Source organism: Arachis duranensis, chromosome 6 (assembly GCF_000817695.3).
Source record: "Arachis duranensis cultivar V14167 chromosome 6, aradu.V14167.gnm2.J7QH, whole genome shotgun sequence".
In the NCBI taxonomy this organism is placed as follows: domain Eukaryota; kingdom Viridiplantae; phylum Streptophyta; class Magnoliopsida; order Fabales; family Fabaceae; genus Arachis; species Arachis duranensis.
In genome coordinates this window covers 89606290-89625054 of record NC_029777.3, presented here as the reverse complement: position 1 = coordinate 89625054, position 18765 = coordinate 89606290, and the positions used below count along the sequence as shown (strand labels likewise).

Below are 18765 nucleotides of genomic sequence, written 5' to 3'. Positions count from 1 at the left end.
AGTATAAATGCATATATGATTAATGAATGAATATGTTGAATGGATAATGATGGAAAATGTTGAAATGTGATGTGTAACCCCGGGTAGTAGGCAGTGGCGTTGTCCACTTGCTCCGGGTGTGAGAGGAAAAAGGATGTTTATGATAAATGAGTTTAATTATGGAGTTTTTAATGAATGTATTTGTGATACCTGGGTAGTAGTAAGGGTTGTGGTTCGTCCCACTTGCTCCAGGTTAATGTTTGAGATTTGATAACAATGAGGATTGATAATATAAATTGAGATTGAATGAATATATGTTTGAGATACCTGGGTAGTAGCAAGGGTTGTGGTTCGTCCCGCTTGCTCCGGGTTAATGTTTAAGATACCTGGGCAGTAGCAAGGGTTGTGGTTCGTCCCACTTGCTCCGGGTTAATGCTTAAGGTACCTGGGCAGTAGCAAGGGTTGTGGTTCGTCCCACTTGCTCCAGGTCAGAGATTGTGACGCCTGGGTTGTAGCGGCAGTAGTGGTGAATCCACTCGCTCCAGGTTGAGCTGTTAAACACCCGCCTGGGTAGTAGCCGCAGTAGTGGTTGTTCCACTGGCTCTGGGCTGAGCGGGTAGTAGCAAGGGGGTTGTAGCTCAAACCTACTTGCTCCACAAGGGGTGTTTCTGTCCAATGGTTAGCTACCAGGACATGTCGGGTTGGCTATATAACCGACAGATGATATCATCAGCCATAGGGCAGGCATACATCATTTGCATATGTTTGAATTATGAACTAGATTTAGTATCCCCTTACGTCAGATGCCTATTTATGGGTTAGTGAGAATCTAGGCTGGATATTTGGTGAAAAGGAGTTTAGGATGCTTAGTGAGTTTTTATTGCAGTGCATTGTATTTATTTGGCACTTTTACCGTACTGGGAACCCATGGGCCCGGGGTTCTCATTCCGTATATATCTCTTGTTTTTCAGATACAGGTTCAGGTGCTCAGAAGTGACCTGCGGTTCGTCTGAGATACGGCGAAGATATTTATTTTCTCTACTTTGTGTTTTGCTTAGAATCTCTCCACCTTTGTTTTGAAAAGATTATATTATGTATTGAACTCTTTTGGAACTTGCCTATAGAGGCTCTTATGTTTCCTTTGGGAGAGATTAGGATATACTGTTGTCAACTACTTTCATACTGTACCCTAGCCGGCCTAAACTTCGCGGGTCGCGACTAGTGGCTATTACTTATGTTATATATATCTATCCGTCATCTATCTCTTAATCTCCTTTATGCCTTGTCCGTATATCGCTGTCGGCTTCACGTTTTATCTTTTCGTTGTCGAAACGTGAGTGATACGTCTTTGCGATTTTATTTCTACTCTTTTCAGGCTTCTCAATTAATACTCCTTTCGAAATTACCTATATTTATATATAAAAAAAATCCACCCGTGAGTCGTACCACCGTAATATCATTGACTTATGACTCGAGCATAAGGATTTGCATATTAGGGTGTTACATCTCCGTTGAACGCGAGTGTACCACATGACGTCGATGGATCAATCAATTTTTGAAGAAGTATCGTACGACACTACATATAATGTGAGTGATCATCCTAATTCCATCGATGTTAATGTCCTGTCCTTGAGTGAAGATGACACACAACGTGTGAACACGGTAATTTGTGTGTTAGTAGTACATTTGATTATGTCTATTCGCACCTTTTTTTTAATTTTTGAGTTTTTAATAGTGATAGGTTTTATTGGAAGGATTGTTATTTCATTTGTTTAATTACAATTGGTTTGGTGATGAGCGGATAATTTATACGCTTTTTGGCATTGTTTTTAGGTAGTTTTAAGTAGGATCTAGCTACTTTTAGGGATGTTTTCATTAGTTTTTATGCTAAATTCACATTTCTGAACTTTACTATGAGTTTGTGTGTTTTTCTATGATTTCAGGTATTTTCTGGCTGAAATTAAGGGACCTGAGTAAAACTCTGATAGAAGGCTGATAAAAGACTGCTGATGCTGTTGGATTCTGACCTCCCTGCACTCGAAATGAATTTTCTAGAGCTACAGAACTCCAAACGGCGCGATCTTAACGGCGTTAAAAAGTAGACATCCATAGCTTTTCAACAATATATAATAGTCCATACTTTATTCAAGTTTAGACGATGCAAACTGGCGCTCAACACCAGTTTTATGCTGCATTCTGGAGTCAAACGCTAGAAACACATCACAAACCAGAGTTAAACACCAAAAACACGTTACAACTTGGCGTTTAACTCTAAAAAAAAGCCTCTGCACGTGTAAATCTCAAGCTCAGCCCAAGCACACACCAAGTGGACCCCGGATGTGGATTTCTGCATCAATTATTTACTTCTGTAAACCCTAGTAGCTAGTCTAGTATAAATAGAACATTTTATTATTGTATGAGACATCTTTGGACGCCTAGTTTTTAGACCAAGTCATTTTCCCTAGTTTTGAATTTCATATCATATTTTGGGGGCTAGCCATTCGGCCATGCCTGAACCATCACTTATGTATTTTCAACGGTGGAGTTTCTACACACCATAGATTAAGGTGTGGAGCTCTGCTGTACCTCGAGTTTTAATGCAAAGTACTACTATTTTCTATTCAATTCATGCTTATTCTTATTCTAAGATATTCGATGCACTTCAACCTGATGGATATGATTATCCTTGACACTCATCATCATCCGTCCTTATGAACGCGTGCTTGACAACCACTTCCGTTCTACCTTAGACCGGGCGCATATCTCTTGGATTCCTTAATCAGAATCTTTGTGGTATAAGCTAGAATTGTTGGTGGCATTCATGAGAATCCGAAAAGTCTAAACCTTGTCTGTGGTATTCCGAGTAGGATTCAGGGATTGAATGACTGTGACGAGCTTCAAACTCGCAATTGTTGGGCGTGATGACAAACGCAAAAGAATCAATGGATTCTATTCTGACATGATTGAGAACCGACAGATGTTTAGCCGTGCTGTGACAAGAGCATTTGGACCATTTTCACTGAGAGGATGGGATGTAGCCATTGACAACAGTGATGCCCTACATACAGCTTGCCATAGAAAAGATTAAGAAGGATTGGATGACAGCAGTAGGAAAGCAGAGATTCAACAGGAGCAAAGCATCTCCATATACTTATCTGAAATTCCCGCCAATGATTTACATAAGTATTTCTATCTTTATTTTATGCTTTATTTATTATTATTTTCGAAAACCATTATAAACCTTTTGAATCCGCCTAACTGAGATTTACAAGATGACCATAGTTTGCTTCATACCAACAATCTCCGTGGGATCGACCCTTACTCACGTAAGGTTTATTACTTGGACGACCCAGTGCACTTGCTGGTTAGTTATGCGGGATTGTGACAAAGTGTGATTCACGTTTGAGAGCGCTACCAAGTTTTTGGCGCCATTGTTGATGATCACAATTTCGTGCACCAAGTTTTTGGCGCCGTTGCCGGGGATTGTTCGAATTTGGACAACTGACGGTTCATCTTGTTGCTCAGATTAGGTAATTTTCGTTTTGCTTTATTTTCAAAAAATTTTCAAAAATCTTTCAAAAAATTTTTACTTCTGTTTTCGAAAAAATTATTCTAAATTTTTAAGAATGAATTCTAGTATTTCATGAAGCATGTTGAAGCTTGGCTGGCTGAAAAGCCATGTCTAACTCAATTGGATTGAGGCTTCCCCTTATCAGTATATGAAGTTGGATGAAGTATCAGCTGTTGTATGTCTGATTTATATGCTAAAGCTTGGCTGGCCATTGGCCATGTCTAGTGTTTTAGACAGAAGCTTTCGCAAAAGGCTTGGCTAGCTATTAAGCCATGTCTAATTCCTGGACCGGAGCTTTAGACTAACATTGCAAAGATTCCTTGAATTCTTATTAAAAATTTTGAATTTCTTATTTTATTTTTCCTATATGTTTTCGAAAAAAAACAAAAAAAATTAATAAAATCATAAAAATAAAAAATATTTTGTGTTTCCTGTTTGAGTCTAGTGTTAATTTTTAAGTTTGGTGTCAATTGCATGTTTTAAAAATTCATGTTTTTTCAAAAATTTCATGCATAGTATTCTTCATGATCTTCAAGTTGTTCTTGGTAAGTCTTCTTATTTGATCTTGATATTTTCTTGTTTTGTGTTTTTTGTTGTTTCTCATATGCATTTTTGAATTCTTAGTGTCTAAATATGAAAAATTTCTAAGTTTGGTGTCTTGCATGTTTTTCTTTTCTTGAAAATTTTTCAAAAATAAGTCTTGATATTCATCTTAATCTTCAAAGTGTTCTTGGTGTTCATCTTGACATTCATAGTGTTCTTGCATGCATCTTGTTTCGATTCATAATTTTCATGCTGTGAGTCATATTTGTGTTTCTCTCTCTCCTCATTAAAAATTCAAAAAAAAATATCTTTTCCTTAATTTTCTCATAAATTTCGAAAATTTGAGTTGACTTAGTCAAAAAAATTTTAAACTTAGCTATTTCTTATAAGTCAAGTCAAATTTTCAAATTTAAAAATCTTATATCTTCAAAACTTTTTCAAAAAAATCAAATCTTTTTCATTTTTTTATTTATTTTCGAAAATTTTCAAAATTTATTTTCAAAATCTTTTTCTTATCTTTATTTCAAAATTGAAACTTCACTAACAATTAATGTGATTGAGTCAAAAATTTGAAGTTTGTTACTTTCTTATTAAGAAAGGTTCAATCTTTAATTTCTAGAATCATATCTTTTAGTTTCTTGTTAGTCAAGTAATCAATTTTAATTTTAAAAATTAAATCTTTTCCAAAATATCTTTTTAAATCATATCTTTTCAAAATATATTTTTCAAATCATATCTTTTTATCATATCTTTTTCAAATGATATCTTTTTTAAAATTTTGATTTCAAAATATCTTTTCTAACTTCTTATCTTTTTAAAATTGATTTTCAAATCTTTTTCAACTAACTAATTGACTTTTTATTTGCTTCTTATCTTTTTCAAAACCACCTAACTACTTTTTCATCTCTAAATTTCGAAAATACCTCCCTCTTTTTCAAAATTCTTTTTAATTAACTAATTGTTTCAAATTTTAATTTTAATTTTATTTCTTATCTTAATTTTCGAAAATCACTAACCCTTTTTCAAAATTTATTTTCGAAATTCTTTTCTCTCTCATCTTCTTCTATTTATTTATTTATCTACTAACACTTCTCTTCTACTCAAGAATTCGAACCTATCATCCCCCTTGTGTTTGGATTCTTACCTTTTCCTTCTTCTATTTCTTCCTTCTTCTACTAACATAAAGGAATCTCTATACTGTGACATAGAAGATTCCTCTTCCTTTTTTGTTCTCTTCTTTTTCATATGAGCAGGAGCAAGGACAAGAACATTCTTGTTGAAGCTGATCCTGAACCTGAAAGGACTCTAAAGAGGAAATTAAGAGAAGCTAAAATACAACAATCCAGAGACAACCTTACTGAAATTTTCGAACAAGAAAAGGATATGGCAGCTGAACCCAACAACAATAATGCAAGGAGGATGCTTGGTGATTATACTACACCTACTTCCAAATTTGATGGAAGAAGCATCTCAATTCCTGCCATTGGAGCAAACAATTTTGAGCTGAAGCCTTAGCTAGTCGCTCTAATGCAACAGAACTGCAAGTTTCATGGACTTCCATCAGAAGATCCCTATCAGTTTTTAACTGAATTCTTGCAGATCTGTGAGACTGTTAAGACCAATGGAGTAGATCGTGAAGTCTACAAGCTCATGCTTTTCCCTTTTGCTGTAAGACAAAGAGCTAGAACATGGTTGGACTCACAACCTAAAGATAGCCTGGACTCCTGGGACAAGCTGGTCACGGCCTTCTTGGCTAAGTTCTTTCCTCCTCAAAAGCTGAGCAAGCTTAGAGTGGATGTTCAAACCTTCAAACAGAAAGATGGTGAATCCCTCTATAAAGCTTGGGAAAGATACAAGCAGATGACCAAAAGGTGTCCTTCTGACATGCTTTCAGAGTAGACCATTCTGGATATATTCTATTATGGTCTATCTGAGTTCTCTAAGATGTCACTGGACCATTCTGCAGGTGGATCCATTCACCTAAAGGAAATGCCTGCAGAAGCTCAAGAACTTATTGACATGGTTGTAAATAATCAATTCATGTACACTTCTGAGAGGAATTCTGTGAATAATGGGATGCCTCAAAGGAAGGGAGTTCTTAAGATTGATGCTCAGAATGCCATATTGGCTCAGAACAAAATGTTGACTCAGCAAGTCAACATGATTTCTCAAAGTCTGAATGGATGGCAAAATGCATCCAACAGTACTAAAGAGGCATCTTCTGAAGAAGAAGCTTATGATCCTGAGAACCCTGCAATAGCATAGGTAAATTACATGGGTGAACTTTATGGAAACACCTATAATTCATCATGGAGAAATCATCCAAATTTCTCATGGAAGGATCAACAAAAGCCTCAACAAGGCTTTAATAATGGTGGAAGAAACAGGCTCAGTAATAGCAAGTCTTTTCCATCATCTTCTCAGCAACAGACAGAGAATTCTGAGCAGAGCTCCTCTAGCTTAGCAAATATAGTCTCTGATCCATCTAAGGCCACCTTAAGTTTCATGAGTGAAACAAGGTCCTCCATTAGAAACTTGGAGGTACAAGTGGGCCAGCTGAGTAAGAAAGTCATTGAAACTCCTCCTAGTACTCTTCCAAGCAATACAGAAGAGAATCCAAAAAGAGAGTGCAAGGCCATTGATATAATCAAAATGGCCGAATTTAAAGAGGAAGGAGAGGACGTGAATCCCAATGAGAAAGATCTCATGGGATGTCTCTCAAGCAAGAAGGAGTTCCCTATTGAGGACCCAAAGGAATCTGAAGGTCATATAGAGACCATAGATATCCCATTAAACCTCCTTCTGCCATTCATGAGCTCTGAAGACTATTCTTCCTCTGAAGAGGATGAAGATGTAACTGGAGAGCAAGTTGCTCAATATCTAGGAGCTATCATGAAGCTGAATGCCAAGTTGTTTGGTAATGAGACTTGGGGAGATGAACCTCCCTTGCTCATTAGTGAACTAGATACATGGGTTCAGCAAACTCTACCTCAAAAGAAACAAGACCCTGGTAAATTCCTAATATTCTGTACCATAGGCACCAGGACCTTTGAGAAGGCTCTTTGTGACCTGGGGTCAGGGATAAATCTTATGCCACTCTCTGTAATGGAGAAGTTGGGGATCATTAAGGTACAGCCTGCCACATTCTCATTGCAGATGGCAGACAAGTCAGTAAGACAAGCTTATGGATTGGTAGAGGACGTGTTAGTAAAGGTTAAAGGCCTTTACATCCCTACTGATTTCATAATCTTAGACAATGGAAAGGAGGATGATGAATGCATCATCCTTGGAAGACCCTTCCTAGCCATAGCAAGAGCTGTGATTGATGTTAACAGAGGAGAGCTAGTCCTTCAATTGAATGGGGACTACCTTGTGTTTAAAGCTCAAGGATACTCCTCTGCAACCATGGAGAGGAAGCATGAAAAGCTTCTCTCAATACAAAGTCAAACAAAGCCCCCACAATCAAACTCTAAGTTTGGTGTTGGGAGGCCACAACCAAACTCTAAGTTTGGTGTTGGGAGTCTACAACATTGACCTGATCACCTGTGAGGCTCCATGAGAGCCCACTGTCAAGCTAGTGACATTAAAGAAGCGTTTATTGGGAGGCAATCCAATTTTTATTTATCTAATTCTATTTTTATTTTTATTGTTCTTTTATATTTTATTAGGTTCATGATCATGTGGACCCACAAAACAAATACAAAAATTAAAAACAGAATCAAAAACAGCAGAAGAAACAGCACACCCTGGAGGAAGAGCTTACTGGCGTTTAAACGCCAATAAGGAGCATCTGGCTGGAATTCAACGCCAGAACAGAGCATGGATCTGGCGTTAAACACCAGAAACATGTAGCAATCTGGCGTTTAAACACCAGGATTACACACTGAGGAAAGCTGGCGTTCAACGCCAGAAACATGCTGCAGACTGGCATTGAACGCCCAAAACAAGCATAGAACTGGCGTTTAACGCCAGAAACAAGCATCAATCTGGCGTTAAATGCCAGGATTGCATGCAGAGGGCATTTTACACGCCTCATTGGTGCAGGGATGTAAATCCTTGACACCTCAGGATCTGTGGACTCCACAGGATCATCTCAAGATCTGTGAACCCCACAGGATCCCTACCTACCTCAACACACCCTCTCTCTTTTTCACACAATCCAAATAACACTCTTCCCCAAAACCCTTCACCAATTACCTCAATCTCTCTTCCCCATCACCTCTTCACCACTCACATCCGTCCACTCTTCCCCATAAACCCCACCTACCTTCAAATTCAAAATCCCTTTTTCCACCCAAACCCACCCAATATGGCCGAACCTTAACCCCTCTCCCTCCACTATATGAACCCCTCTATCCTTCTTCATTTTCACACAACACAACCCTTTCTTCTCCCCCTTGGCCGAATACACATCTCTCACTCTCCTCCATTTTTTTCTTCTTCTTCTTCTTTTCTTTTCTTTCTTCTCTTGCTCGAGGGCGAGCAATATTCTAAGTTTGGTGTGGTAAAAGCATAGCTTTTTTTGTTTTTCCATAACCACTTATGGCACCTAAGGTCGGAGAAACCTCTAGAAAAGGGAAAAGGAAGACAAAAGCTTCTACCTCCGAGTCATGGGAGATAGAAAGATTTATCTCAAAGGTCCATCAAGACCACTTCTATGAATTTGTGGCCAAGAAGAAGGTGATCCCTGAGGTCCCTTTCAAGCTCAAGAAAAATGAGTATCCGGAGATCCGACATGAGATCCAAAGAAGAGGTTGTGAAGTTCTGACCAACCCCATTCAACAAGTCAGAATCTTAATGGTTCAAGAGTTCTATGCCAATGCATGGATCACTAGGAACCATGATCAAAGTGTGAACCCGAATCCAAAGAATTATCTTAGAATGGTTCGGGGGAAATACTTAGATTTCAGTCCAGAAAATGTAAGGTTGGCATTCAGCTTGCCTATGATGCAAGAAAATGCACGCCCCTACACTAGAAGGGTCAACTTTGATCAAAGGTTGGACCAAGTCCTTCTGGACATATGTGTTGAAGGAGCTCAATGGAAAAGAGACTCTAAAGGCAAGCCGGTTCAATTAAGAAGACTGGACCTCAAGCCTGTGGCTAGAGGATGGTTGGAGTTCATCCAACGCTCCATCATCCCTACTAGCAACCGATCCGAAGTCAATGTGGATCGGGCCATCATGATCCATAGCATCATGATTGGAGAGGAAGTAGAAGTTCATGAAGTCATCTCTCTTGAATTCTACAAAATAGCCGAAAAGTCCTCCACCATGGCAAGGCTAGCTTTTCCTCATCTTATTTGCCATCTATGCTACTCAGCTGGAGTTATCATAGAAGGAGACATCCTCATTGAAGAGGACAAGCCAATCACTAAGAAGAGGATGGAGCAAACAAGAGTGCCCACTCATGGATCCTAACAGACGCATATGGAAGCACATCACCAAGGAATTTCTGAGATGCCTCAAGGGATTCACTTTTCTCCCAACAACTATTGGGAACAACTCAACACTTCTCTAGAAGACTTGAGTTACAACATGGATCAATTAAGGGTGGAACATCAAGAGCACTCCATCACTCTTCATGAGATTAGAAAAGATCAAAGAGCAATGAGGGAGGAGCAACAAAGGCAAGAAAGAGACATAGAAGAGCTCAAGGACATCATTGGTTCTTCAAGAAGAAAGTGCTACCATCACTAAGGTAGACTCATTCCTTGTTCTTATTTCTCTGTTTTTCGGTTTTTAAGCTTTATTTTTATATATGTTTGTGTCTTTATTACATGATCATTAGTGTCTAGTAACTATGTCTTAAGGCTATGAATAATTCCATAAATCCTTCACCCCTCTTAAATGAAAAATGTTTCTAATTCAAAAGAACAAGAAGTGCATGAATTTCGAAATTGTCCTTGAAATTAGTTTAATTATATTGATGTGGTGACAATAATTTTTTGTTTTCTGAATGAATGCTTGAACAGTGCATAATTTTGATCTTGTTGTTTATGAATGTTAAAATTGTTGGCTCTTGAAAGAATGATGAACAAAGAGAAATGTTACTGATAATCTGAAAAATCATGAATTTGATCCTTGAAGCAAGAAAAAGCAGTGAATAACAAAAGCTTGCGAAAAAAAAGAAAAAGCAAGCAGAAAAATCCAATAGCCCTTAAAACCAAAAGGCAAAGGTAAAAAGGATCCAAGGCTTTGAGCATCAATGGATAGGAGGGCCCAAGGAAATAAAATCCAGGCTTAAGCAGCTAAATCAAGCTGTCCCTAACCATGTGCTTGTGGCATGTAGGTCCAAGTGAAAAATTTGAGACTGAGTGGTTAAAGTCATGATCCAAAGCAAAAGAGTGTGCTTAAGAGCTCTGGACACCTCTAACTGGGGACTTTAGCAAAGCTGAGTCACAATCTGAAAAGGTTCACCCAGTCATGTGTCTGTGGCATTTATGTATCCGGTGGTAATACTGGAAAACAAAGTGCTTAGGGCCACGACCAAGACTCATAAAAGTAGCTGTGTTCAAGAATCAACATACTTAACTAAGAGAATCAATAACACTATCTGAAACTCTGAGTTCCTATAGATGCCAATCATTCTAAACTTCAAAGGATAAAGTGAGATGCCAAAACTGTTCAGAAGCAAAAAGCTGCAAGTCCCGTTCATCTAATTAGAACTAATTTTCATTGATATTTTGAGATTTATAGTATATTCTCTTCTTTTTATCCTAATTGATTTTCAGTTACTTGGGGACAAGCAACAATTTAAGTTTGGTGTTGTGATGAGCGGATAATTTATACGCTTTTTGGCATTGTTTTTAGGTCGTTTTTAGTAGGATCTAGCTACTTTTAGGGATGTTTTCATTAGTTTTTATGCTAAATTCATATTTCTGGACTTTACTATGAGTTTGTGTGTTTTTCTGTGATTTCAAGTATTTTCTGGCTGAAATTGAGGGACCTGAGCAAAACTCTGATAGAAGGCTGACAAAGGACTGCTGATGCTGTTGGATTCTGACCTCCCTACACTCGAAATGGATTTTCTGGAGCTACAGAACTCCAAATGGCGCGCTCTGAATTGCGTTGAAAAGTAAACATCCAGGGCTTTTCAGCAATATATAATAGTTCATACTTTATTCAAGTTTAGATGACGCAAACTGGCGCTCAACGCCAATTCTATGCTACATTCTGGAGTCAAACGCCAGAAACACGTCACAAACAGAGTTAAACGCCAAAAACACATTACAACTTGGCGTTTAACTCCAAAAGAAGTCTCTGCATGTGTAAAGCTTAAGCTCAGCCCAAGCACACACCAAGTGGGCCCTGAAAGTGGATTTCTGCATCAATTATTTACTTCTGTAAACCCTAGTAGCTAGTCTAGTATAAATAGAACATTTTATTATTGTATGAGACATCTTTGGATGCCTAGGCCTTAGCCCAAGTCCTTTTCCCTAGTTTCAAATTTCATATCATATTTTGGGGACTGGCCATTCGGCCATGCCTGAACCATCACTTATGTATTTTCAACGGTGGAGTTTCTACACACCATAGATTAAGGTGTGGAGCTCTGCTATACCTCGAGTTTTAATGCAAAGTACTACTGTTTTCTATTCAATTCATGCTTATTCTTATTCTAAGATATTCGTTGCACTTCAACCTGATGGATATGATGATCCGTGACACTCATCATCATCCGTCCTTATAAATGCGTGCTTGACAACCACTTCCGTTCTACCTTAGACCGGGCGCATATCTCTTGGATTCCTTAATCAGAATCTTCGTGGTATAAGCTAAAATTGTTGGCGGCATTCATGAGAATCTAGAAAGTCTAAACATTGTCAGTGGTATTCCGAGTAGGATTCAGGGATTGAATGACTGTGACGAGCTTCAAACTCGCGATTGTTGGGCGTGATGACAAACGCAAAAGAATCAATGGATTCTATTTCGACATGATCAAGAACTGACAGATGATTAGTCGTGCTGTGACAAGAGCATTTGGACCATTTTTACTTAGAAGATGGGATGTAGCCATTGACAACAGTGATGCCCTACATACAGCTTGCCCTAGAAAAGATTAAGAAGGATTGGATGACAGCAGTAGGAAAGCAAAGATTCAACAGGAGCAAAGCATCTCCATATACTTATCTAAAATTTCCGCCAATGATTTACATAAGTATTTCTATCTTTATTTTATACTTTATTTATTATTATTTTTGAAAACCATTATAAACCTTTTGAATCCGCCTAACTGAGATTTACAAGATGACCATAGTTTGCTTCATACCAACAATCTCCTTGGGATCGACCCTTACTCACGTAAGGTTTATTACTTGGACAACCCAGTGCACTTGCTGGTTAGTTGTGTGGGATTGTGACAAATTGTGATTCACGTTTGAGAGCGCTACCAAGTTTTTGGTGCCATTGTTGATGATCACAATTTTGTGCACCATTTGGATATTTTTTCTTTCAATTATGCTAGAATGATTCTTTTTTCTACATGGTGATGTGGTTTATTATTCTTTTTGTTCACCAGTTTGAATTGATGTTTGCAACTTTGATGAATTTTTGTTTCATAGATATGAAAATGGATAGTGCTGTATTATATGAGTTTAGTTTTGGTTGTTTATTATTTGGTGTTATCACTAGATAAGTGGTTGTTGGAAGAGTTTTTATGAGTGTCGAAGGATTGATGGTTATCTTTGTTGGTGATATATCCTCGGTTATCGATTTCAGGGGAAAGAATCTGTAGATTTCATTCAATTAAAGGATGATGCTACGGCAGTGAATCATGAAGTGTGAAATATGTTGTATTCTAGTCGCAAAATTAGCTAGATATTGGAAATTAATTAGTTGAGTGTTTTTTGTGTTGAATGATTTTTTTCTGAATTGATTTGCAGTTGCCCGATCACACTAGAATTCCAATAGAAGAAATCCCGCACGTAGGATTAAGATTTGTTTCGTTGCAGCGGGCACAAGAGTTCTATTCTAATTATGCAAGAAAAGTAGGGTTCGTAACTAGGAGTAGGAATAACAACTTTGACAAGATCAACAAGAAATCAAGGATACCCATTAACCAATCGATACACTGCAGTCATGAAGGTTGTTGCAAGTCTCGAGTCAAGGCAGCAACTCGGGTAAAGAGAATAACAACGGACGGATGCAAAGCAAGGATGTACGTGATGCTTAATAGGCAGAAAGATAATTAGATGATGTCCAAATTAGAATTGAAGCATACCCACCCGTGTTCTGCCAAGCAAGCTGTGCATTACACTGAGTACAGGGAACTAACCATTCGTGCGAAGTGTGTGATTTAGGACAACGATAAGGCTGGCATACGGCCCAACAAGATTTATCTCGCATTGGCGAATGAGGTTGGTGGCTCCTCAAACTTGGGTTACTCAAAAAAGGACGTGAGGAACTACATTACGAGCAATCTGTGTTGTGCTGACCCAAACACAAATATGAAGGAAATGATTATTTATTTCATGTGAATGAAAGATATCAACCCAAATTTCGTTTATGCAGTTGATGTGGATGAAGCTAACAAGTTTAAGAGTGCGCTCTGGGTAGATGCAAGGTGCAGGACGTCATGTGAATATTATGGAGACATGGTCTCGTTTGATACAACATACAGTAGAAACAAGTATGTTTATGTTTCTGCCTATATTAAAATGGTTAGTGTCTTTGCACTATCTTGATTTATTAATTTTGGCTAAATTTATTACAGGCACGGACTTTTGTTCGCATCTTTCATTGGCGTCAACCATCACAGCAAGTCCACTCTACTCGGATGTGCTTTGTTGGGAAATGAGAAACTTCGTAGTATTGAGTGGATCTTTAAGCAATGGTTGCAATGCATGGGAACTCCCCCAAAGGCCATCATCGTGGACCAGTGCAAATTCATGCTTGGTGCTATTAGGAATGTCCTTCCAAATACTCACCACCAATGGTGCATATGGCACCTAATGAAAAAGATACCGCATAATCTTGGAGGATATGCTCGGTACAGGAAAATAGATGCTAGAATGCATGGCAATGTTTGGAATGCCCGGTCTGTGGAATCCTTTGAGAAGGATCGGTGTGCATGCATTGCTGAGTTTAACTTAGAGCAAAATAGATGATTATCAGGTTTGTTCTGTATTATGCTCCTTTTTTCTTTTTGTATAGTGGGTTTGTTATGCAAGTTCTATTTTGAATTATACTCAAACTTAGGTCCTGTTGTCATCGGATGATTTATAACCTATTTGGGTACTTTTATGCGATTTCTCTATTTGAAAGGTCAATGTCTACTTGGTTCACGAAGTCTGTAGTTGTGTGTTGTGATCTAGCTAATTGTTCATGATGTTGATTATTGCTTTATTTTCATTTGGTTTTGTAGACCTTTATGATGATTGTCGAATGTTGATTCCAATATATTTTCAAGGTGAATTTTGGGCTGGTATGAGAAGTACCCAACAGAGTGAGAGTATGCACGCTTTTTTCGGTGGTTACTTGCATTGCAAGAGTGGACTGGTTCAGTTCGTACATGAGTATGATAATATGCTTGGGAACAAGGAGTTGGAGGACAATGTTGCAGACTCTAAAGGAGTTGTTCCCTGTTCATCGAGCTCTACAATTGAAATACAATTTCAGTGTGAGTACACAACCTCTAAGTTTAGGAAAGTACAACAGGAATTTAGGAAAAAAGGGGATTGTTTAGTCTGTGGTGCGACTCAAGATGGTGATTTATTTTGTGTGACTGTGAATGAGCAATACCTACCATATGGTGATCCTAGGACCTGGACGTACAACGTCGAGTTGAACCTAGTGACACACGAGATTCGGTGCGAGTGCCACATGTTTGAATCAAGAGGTATTCTTTGTTGTCACTGTTTTGCAGTTTTCTTTTATTACGGAGTATACAGAGTACCATCTTGCTATGTGCTCCCTCGATGGAGCAACAATGTACAACGCAAACACACTTTCATCAAGAGTAGCCACGACGAGAAGCGATCCGATGAAAGCCACAACTTATTTAGAGGACTTTGTTCCCACTTCTTTAATGTTGCCCAAGATTTTGTGACATGTGAAGAAGAAGCGGCCATGTTACATTCGGGTCTTGATGAGTTAAGGGCCAAGCTGTTTGATTATCATGTGAACGTAGGGTCTAGAAGTGTTCCAACAACACACAACAGCAAGGTGACACAGCGTGACCCTGCTCTTGTTTCATCTCATGTTCGAGGTCCTTCAAAGGTCACAACAAAGGGTCGGCCGAGATTGAAGAGGCTTGGATCTGAACTGGACACTTGCATCAAGAAATCCATGCGAAGAAAGAAGAAGAATCCACCTCCGGTATGTGTTTACCATTTCTTTAGTTTAGAACCACTTGTTAACATGACTTGATGGATAAAGTTGCTCGTAATATTTACTTTTGTTTATGCATTTTTTTATTTTTTTTTTAGAAAAATGATAAATCAATCAACCCAACTACAGTGATCCAGCGAATGAATCACAGGAACATGCTGGGTTCTTGTCTTTGTTAAACTCATTTCGACATATTTAAAAGACTTTGGATTATAGATTTGCATGGACATTTCCCTTTCTTTATTTGTAACCTTTTTTTCACTTATCCTTGACAAAGGACTCAGGTTTTTTAGTTGATAAACATTGTTAAGCTGAGGATATGTCATTATTTATTGAGTTTTTTTATCCACCAACAAGATCACACTGTTACAAGTTTCTTAAGTTTGAATTAGCTTCACAAAACAATCATGACTACTTTGTGCTATTAACGTGGAATACAAAGGCGAGTAAGTTTATTTATTTTAGGCTGCGTTTCATTTTGTTACAGTTACTAACCCAAAAGGTGTCATTTTAGCCTCATAATGAATCAATCAGGTCTTAATTGAAACCTCCTTCTATGCTAGCATAAAAAACTATCGAAAAGCATAAGACACATCCATAAGAATACACCTCCAAAGAATATACGACGAAATTAGACACAACCCTCGGAAGACACATCCGCGATTACATGAAAATACGAAAGACATATTCGCATAAGACACCTCCAGCTAAAAACACATCCAACATAGGATGCCTTCAAAGAAGTCACTGGAAGAAGACACTTCCCTCGGAAGACACATCCTCAGGTTAACAAAATTCGAAAGAAACATTGGCAAAAGACACTTCCATCATAAGACACATCTGTGAAAAGACACACCTGCCAACATTACACAACTTACATAGACACATAATGCAGAAGACACATCCATATGAGGATGCCTCCAAAGAAGTCACGGAAGAAAGACACTTCCCTCAGAAGACATATCCTTAGTTAAACAAATCTCTAAATTCACATCGGGAAAAGACACTTCCATCATAAGACACATCCGTGAGAAGACACACCTGCCAATGTTACATGACTAACATATACACATAATGCAGAAGACACATCTATATGAAGACATTTCAATCAGAAAATAGTTCTGTTTTCAGTCACCTGCGAACAATACAAACGAACAAAACATGAATAACATATGTAGAGACATCCAGGGTCAACATATTGGAACCTCAACAAGATTAGTCACTAGTAATAAAAATACTTCAAAACTCATAAGGTGTTGAGCCTGTGCACAAAATTACCACAAATCAAGGTGTAAAAGACAAGATTCACATGCATATTACATGCATTATCGTTGAATTAACTAACAAAGTTTGTCAAAAGACACAATCACTTTGTGTAAAACAAGGAAAATAAATAGTCCCAACAGTATATAACACATAATGTGAGGATATCCCTGCCCTAGGTAAACAAGGAAGTAACATGAAGCCTTTAGACTTTATCTTCCCATGTTTAGCTCCTTTTGATGGTCTTTTTCTTCGGATTTCCTGCAGCTCGCCGAAGCATGCTCTTGGTGTCAGGTGCTGTCAATGGTGTCCTAACCTCTTTACGTTTGTTCCTGGATTGGTTGCAGCGCACAAGAGGTCAAGCACGGCTGTCAAAGGCATTCAAAGCATCTCCAATAGCTGAATTTTTGTGACATGGGATGATGTCAAGCATTATTTCCAACCTATATAACTTGATGGTGTCCTGCATGTGAAAGTCACTATCCAAACTATATAACTTGATGGTATCTTGTATTGTCCAAATTCAACTAAGAAAGAGGTACAAAAAATTGGTGGAAATAAAATCAATATATATAAACCTCTATAAGTGCAACGGATAACAAAGAGCACTGAAAATAACCAAATAAATTCAGATTGGGATAATTGAACGTGTAAGACCAACCGTATGACTACGCCTTATGATATTAAATATCGAAAGAAGACACACCCATTCTAACAGAATTAAGAACTCATTTCATACTGTGTCGCGCAAAATTATAATCAACATAACAAATAAGACATAAAAACAAAGACCAAGTTTTAGCTTTTGTGTTTTCAATATCAACATGGACACACGTTCAACCATAACAAGACATAGAGTAATTTAACCAAAGACACACGTTCAAATAATTAAAATATTGATTAATGGAATATTTTTTGTACAAAAAAAATATAATGCCACCTACTCAAATAGACACACGTTCAAATAATTAGAATAAGGACCAAGCTTCATGTTTTGTATTTTCTATACCTACATAGACATACGTTCAACAATAACAAGCCAAGCGGTAATTTAACTATCAAATTCTGTTAATCAAAGAATTAAAAAATTCTGAAGACACAACTATCATATATGTGTGCACACTTTTCTAATTATATGAAGGTTTTCTTCCATGACAATCAAATTATTCAAAACCAGCTAAATGGGATAAGTATTGTTTTGGTCCCGAACGTTGAGGGTCAGAATCGAAATCATCCCTGATGTAATTTTTGATTTAGAATCGTCCTTAATATTGCATTTCATTTTAAAATCGTCTTTTCTAATAAATTTTTTTCTAAATGATAAAAATACCTTTTTTTCACCATTTCATTCTTCTTGTTCTTCTTCTTCCAGAAGAACAAATTCTTCTTCCATTAACAAATTAAAAATACAGATTCAACAAAAAAAAAAAGAAAACACAACTCAAAATCAGAAATTCAAGAAATTCAAAAACAAATCAACAATAAATCCAAAAACAAAAAAAAAGCAATAGCAATTCAGAAATCAAAACAAGAACAAAACCAACAATAAAAATTAGAAAATTAGGGATTATGATGAACAAATCCATTATTCAAATCCATATTCAACAAATCAAAATCAGATTCAACAAATCAAATCCAGATTCAACAAATCAACATACAACAATGATAAAATTAGAAAATAACAAATTAAAATCAGATTAAAAGTAGAAGCAGAAGTAGACCTAAAAGATGCAAAAGCAGAAGCACTCAAGCAGAAGTAGAAAGTAGAAGACGAAGCAGAAGGTGCAGAAGCAGAAGCAATCAAGCAGAAGCAGAAAATAGATGACGAAGCAGAAGATGCAGAGGCAGACGATGCAGAAGCAGAAGCACTCAAGCAGAAGCAGAAAGTAGAAGACGAAGCAGAAGATGCAGAAGCAGACGATGCAGAAGCAGAAGCACTCAAGCAGAAATAGGAAGTAGAAAACGAAGCAGAAAATGCAGAAGCATAAGCACTCAAGCAGACCTAGAAAAAGCAGAAGACGAAGCAGAAACAGAGATCAAAGCAAGAAGCAGAAGAGGCGAGGTGGCGAGGAGCAGCAGCG

At 37.6% G+C, this 18765-nt stretch overlaps 1 protein-coding gene and 1 non-coding gene across 2 annotated transcripts; one reads left to right on the top strand and one right to left on the bottom strand.

Annotated features, from left to right (window-relative positions):
- The first annotated feature begins 1518 nt into the window (after nt 1-1518).
- Nucleotides 1519-18636, top strand: LOC107470250 (protein FAR1-RELATED SEQUENCE 6-like). Its single transcript, XM_016089647.1, has 7 exons — nt 1519-1641; nt 12812-12871; nt 12976-13177; nt 13577-13721; nt 13806-14158; nt 14457-15409; nt 18445-18636. The coding sequence occupies exons 1-7, from the start codon at nt 1519-1521 to the stop codon at nt 18634-18636; spliced, it is 2028 nt and encodes a 675-aa protein (XP_015945133.1).
- On the bottom strand, nt 5876-5983 carry LOC127739877 (small nucleolar RNA R71). The gene has a single exon (XR_008000619.1). It is a non-coding gene; the product is annotated as a small nucleolar RNA R71 (small nucleolar RNA).
- Nucleotides 18637-18765: the final 129 nt, after the last annotated feature.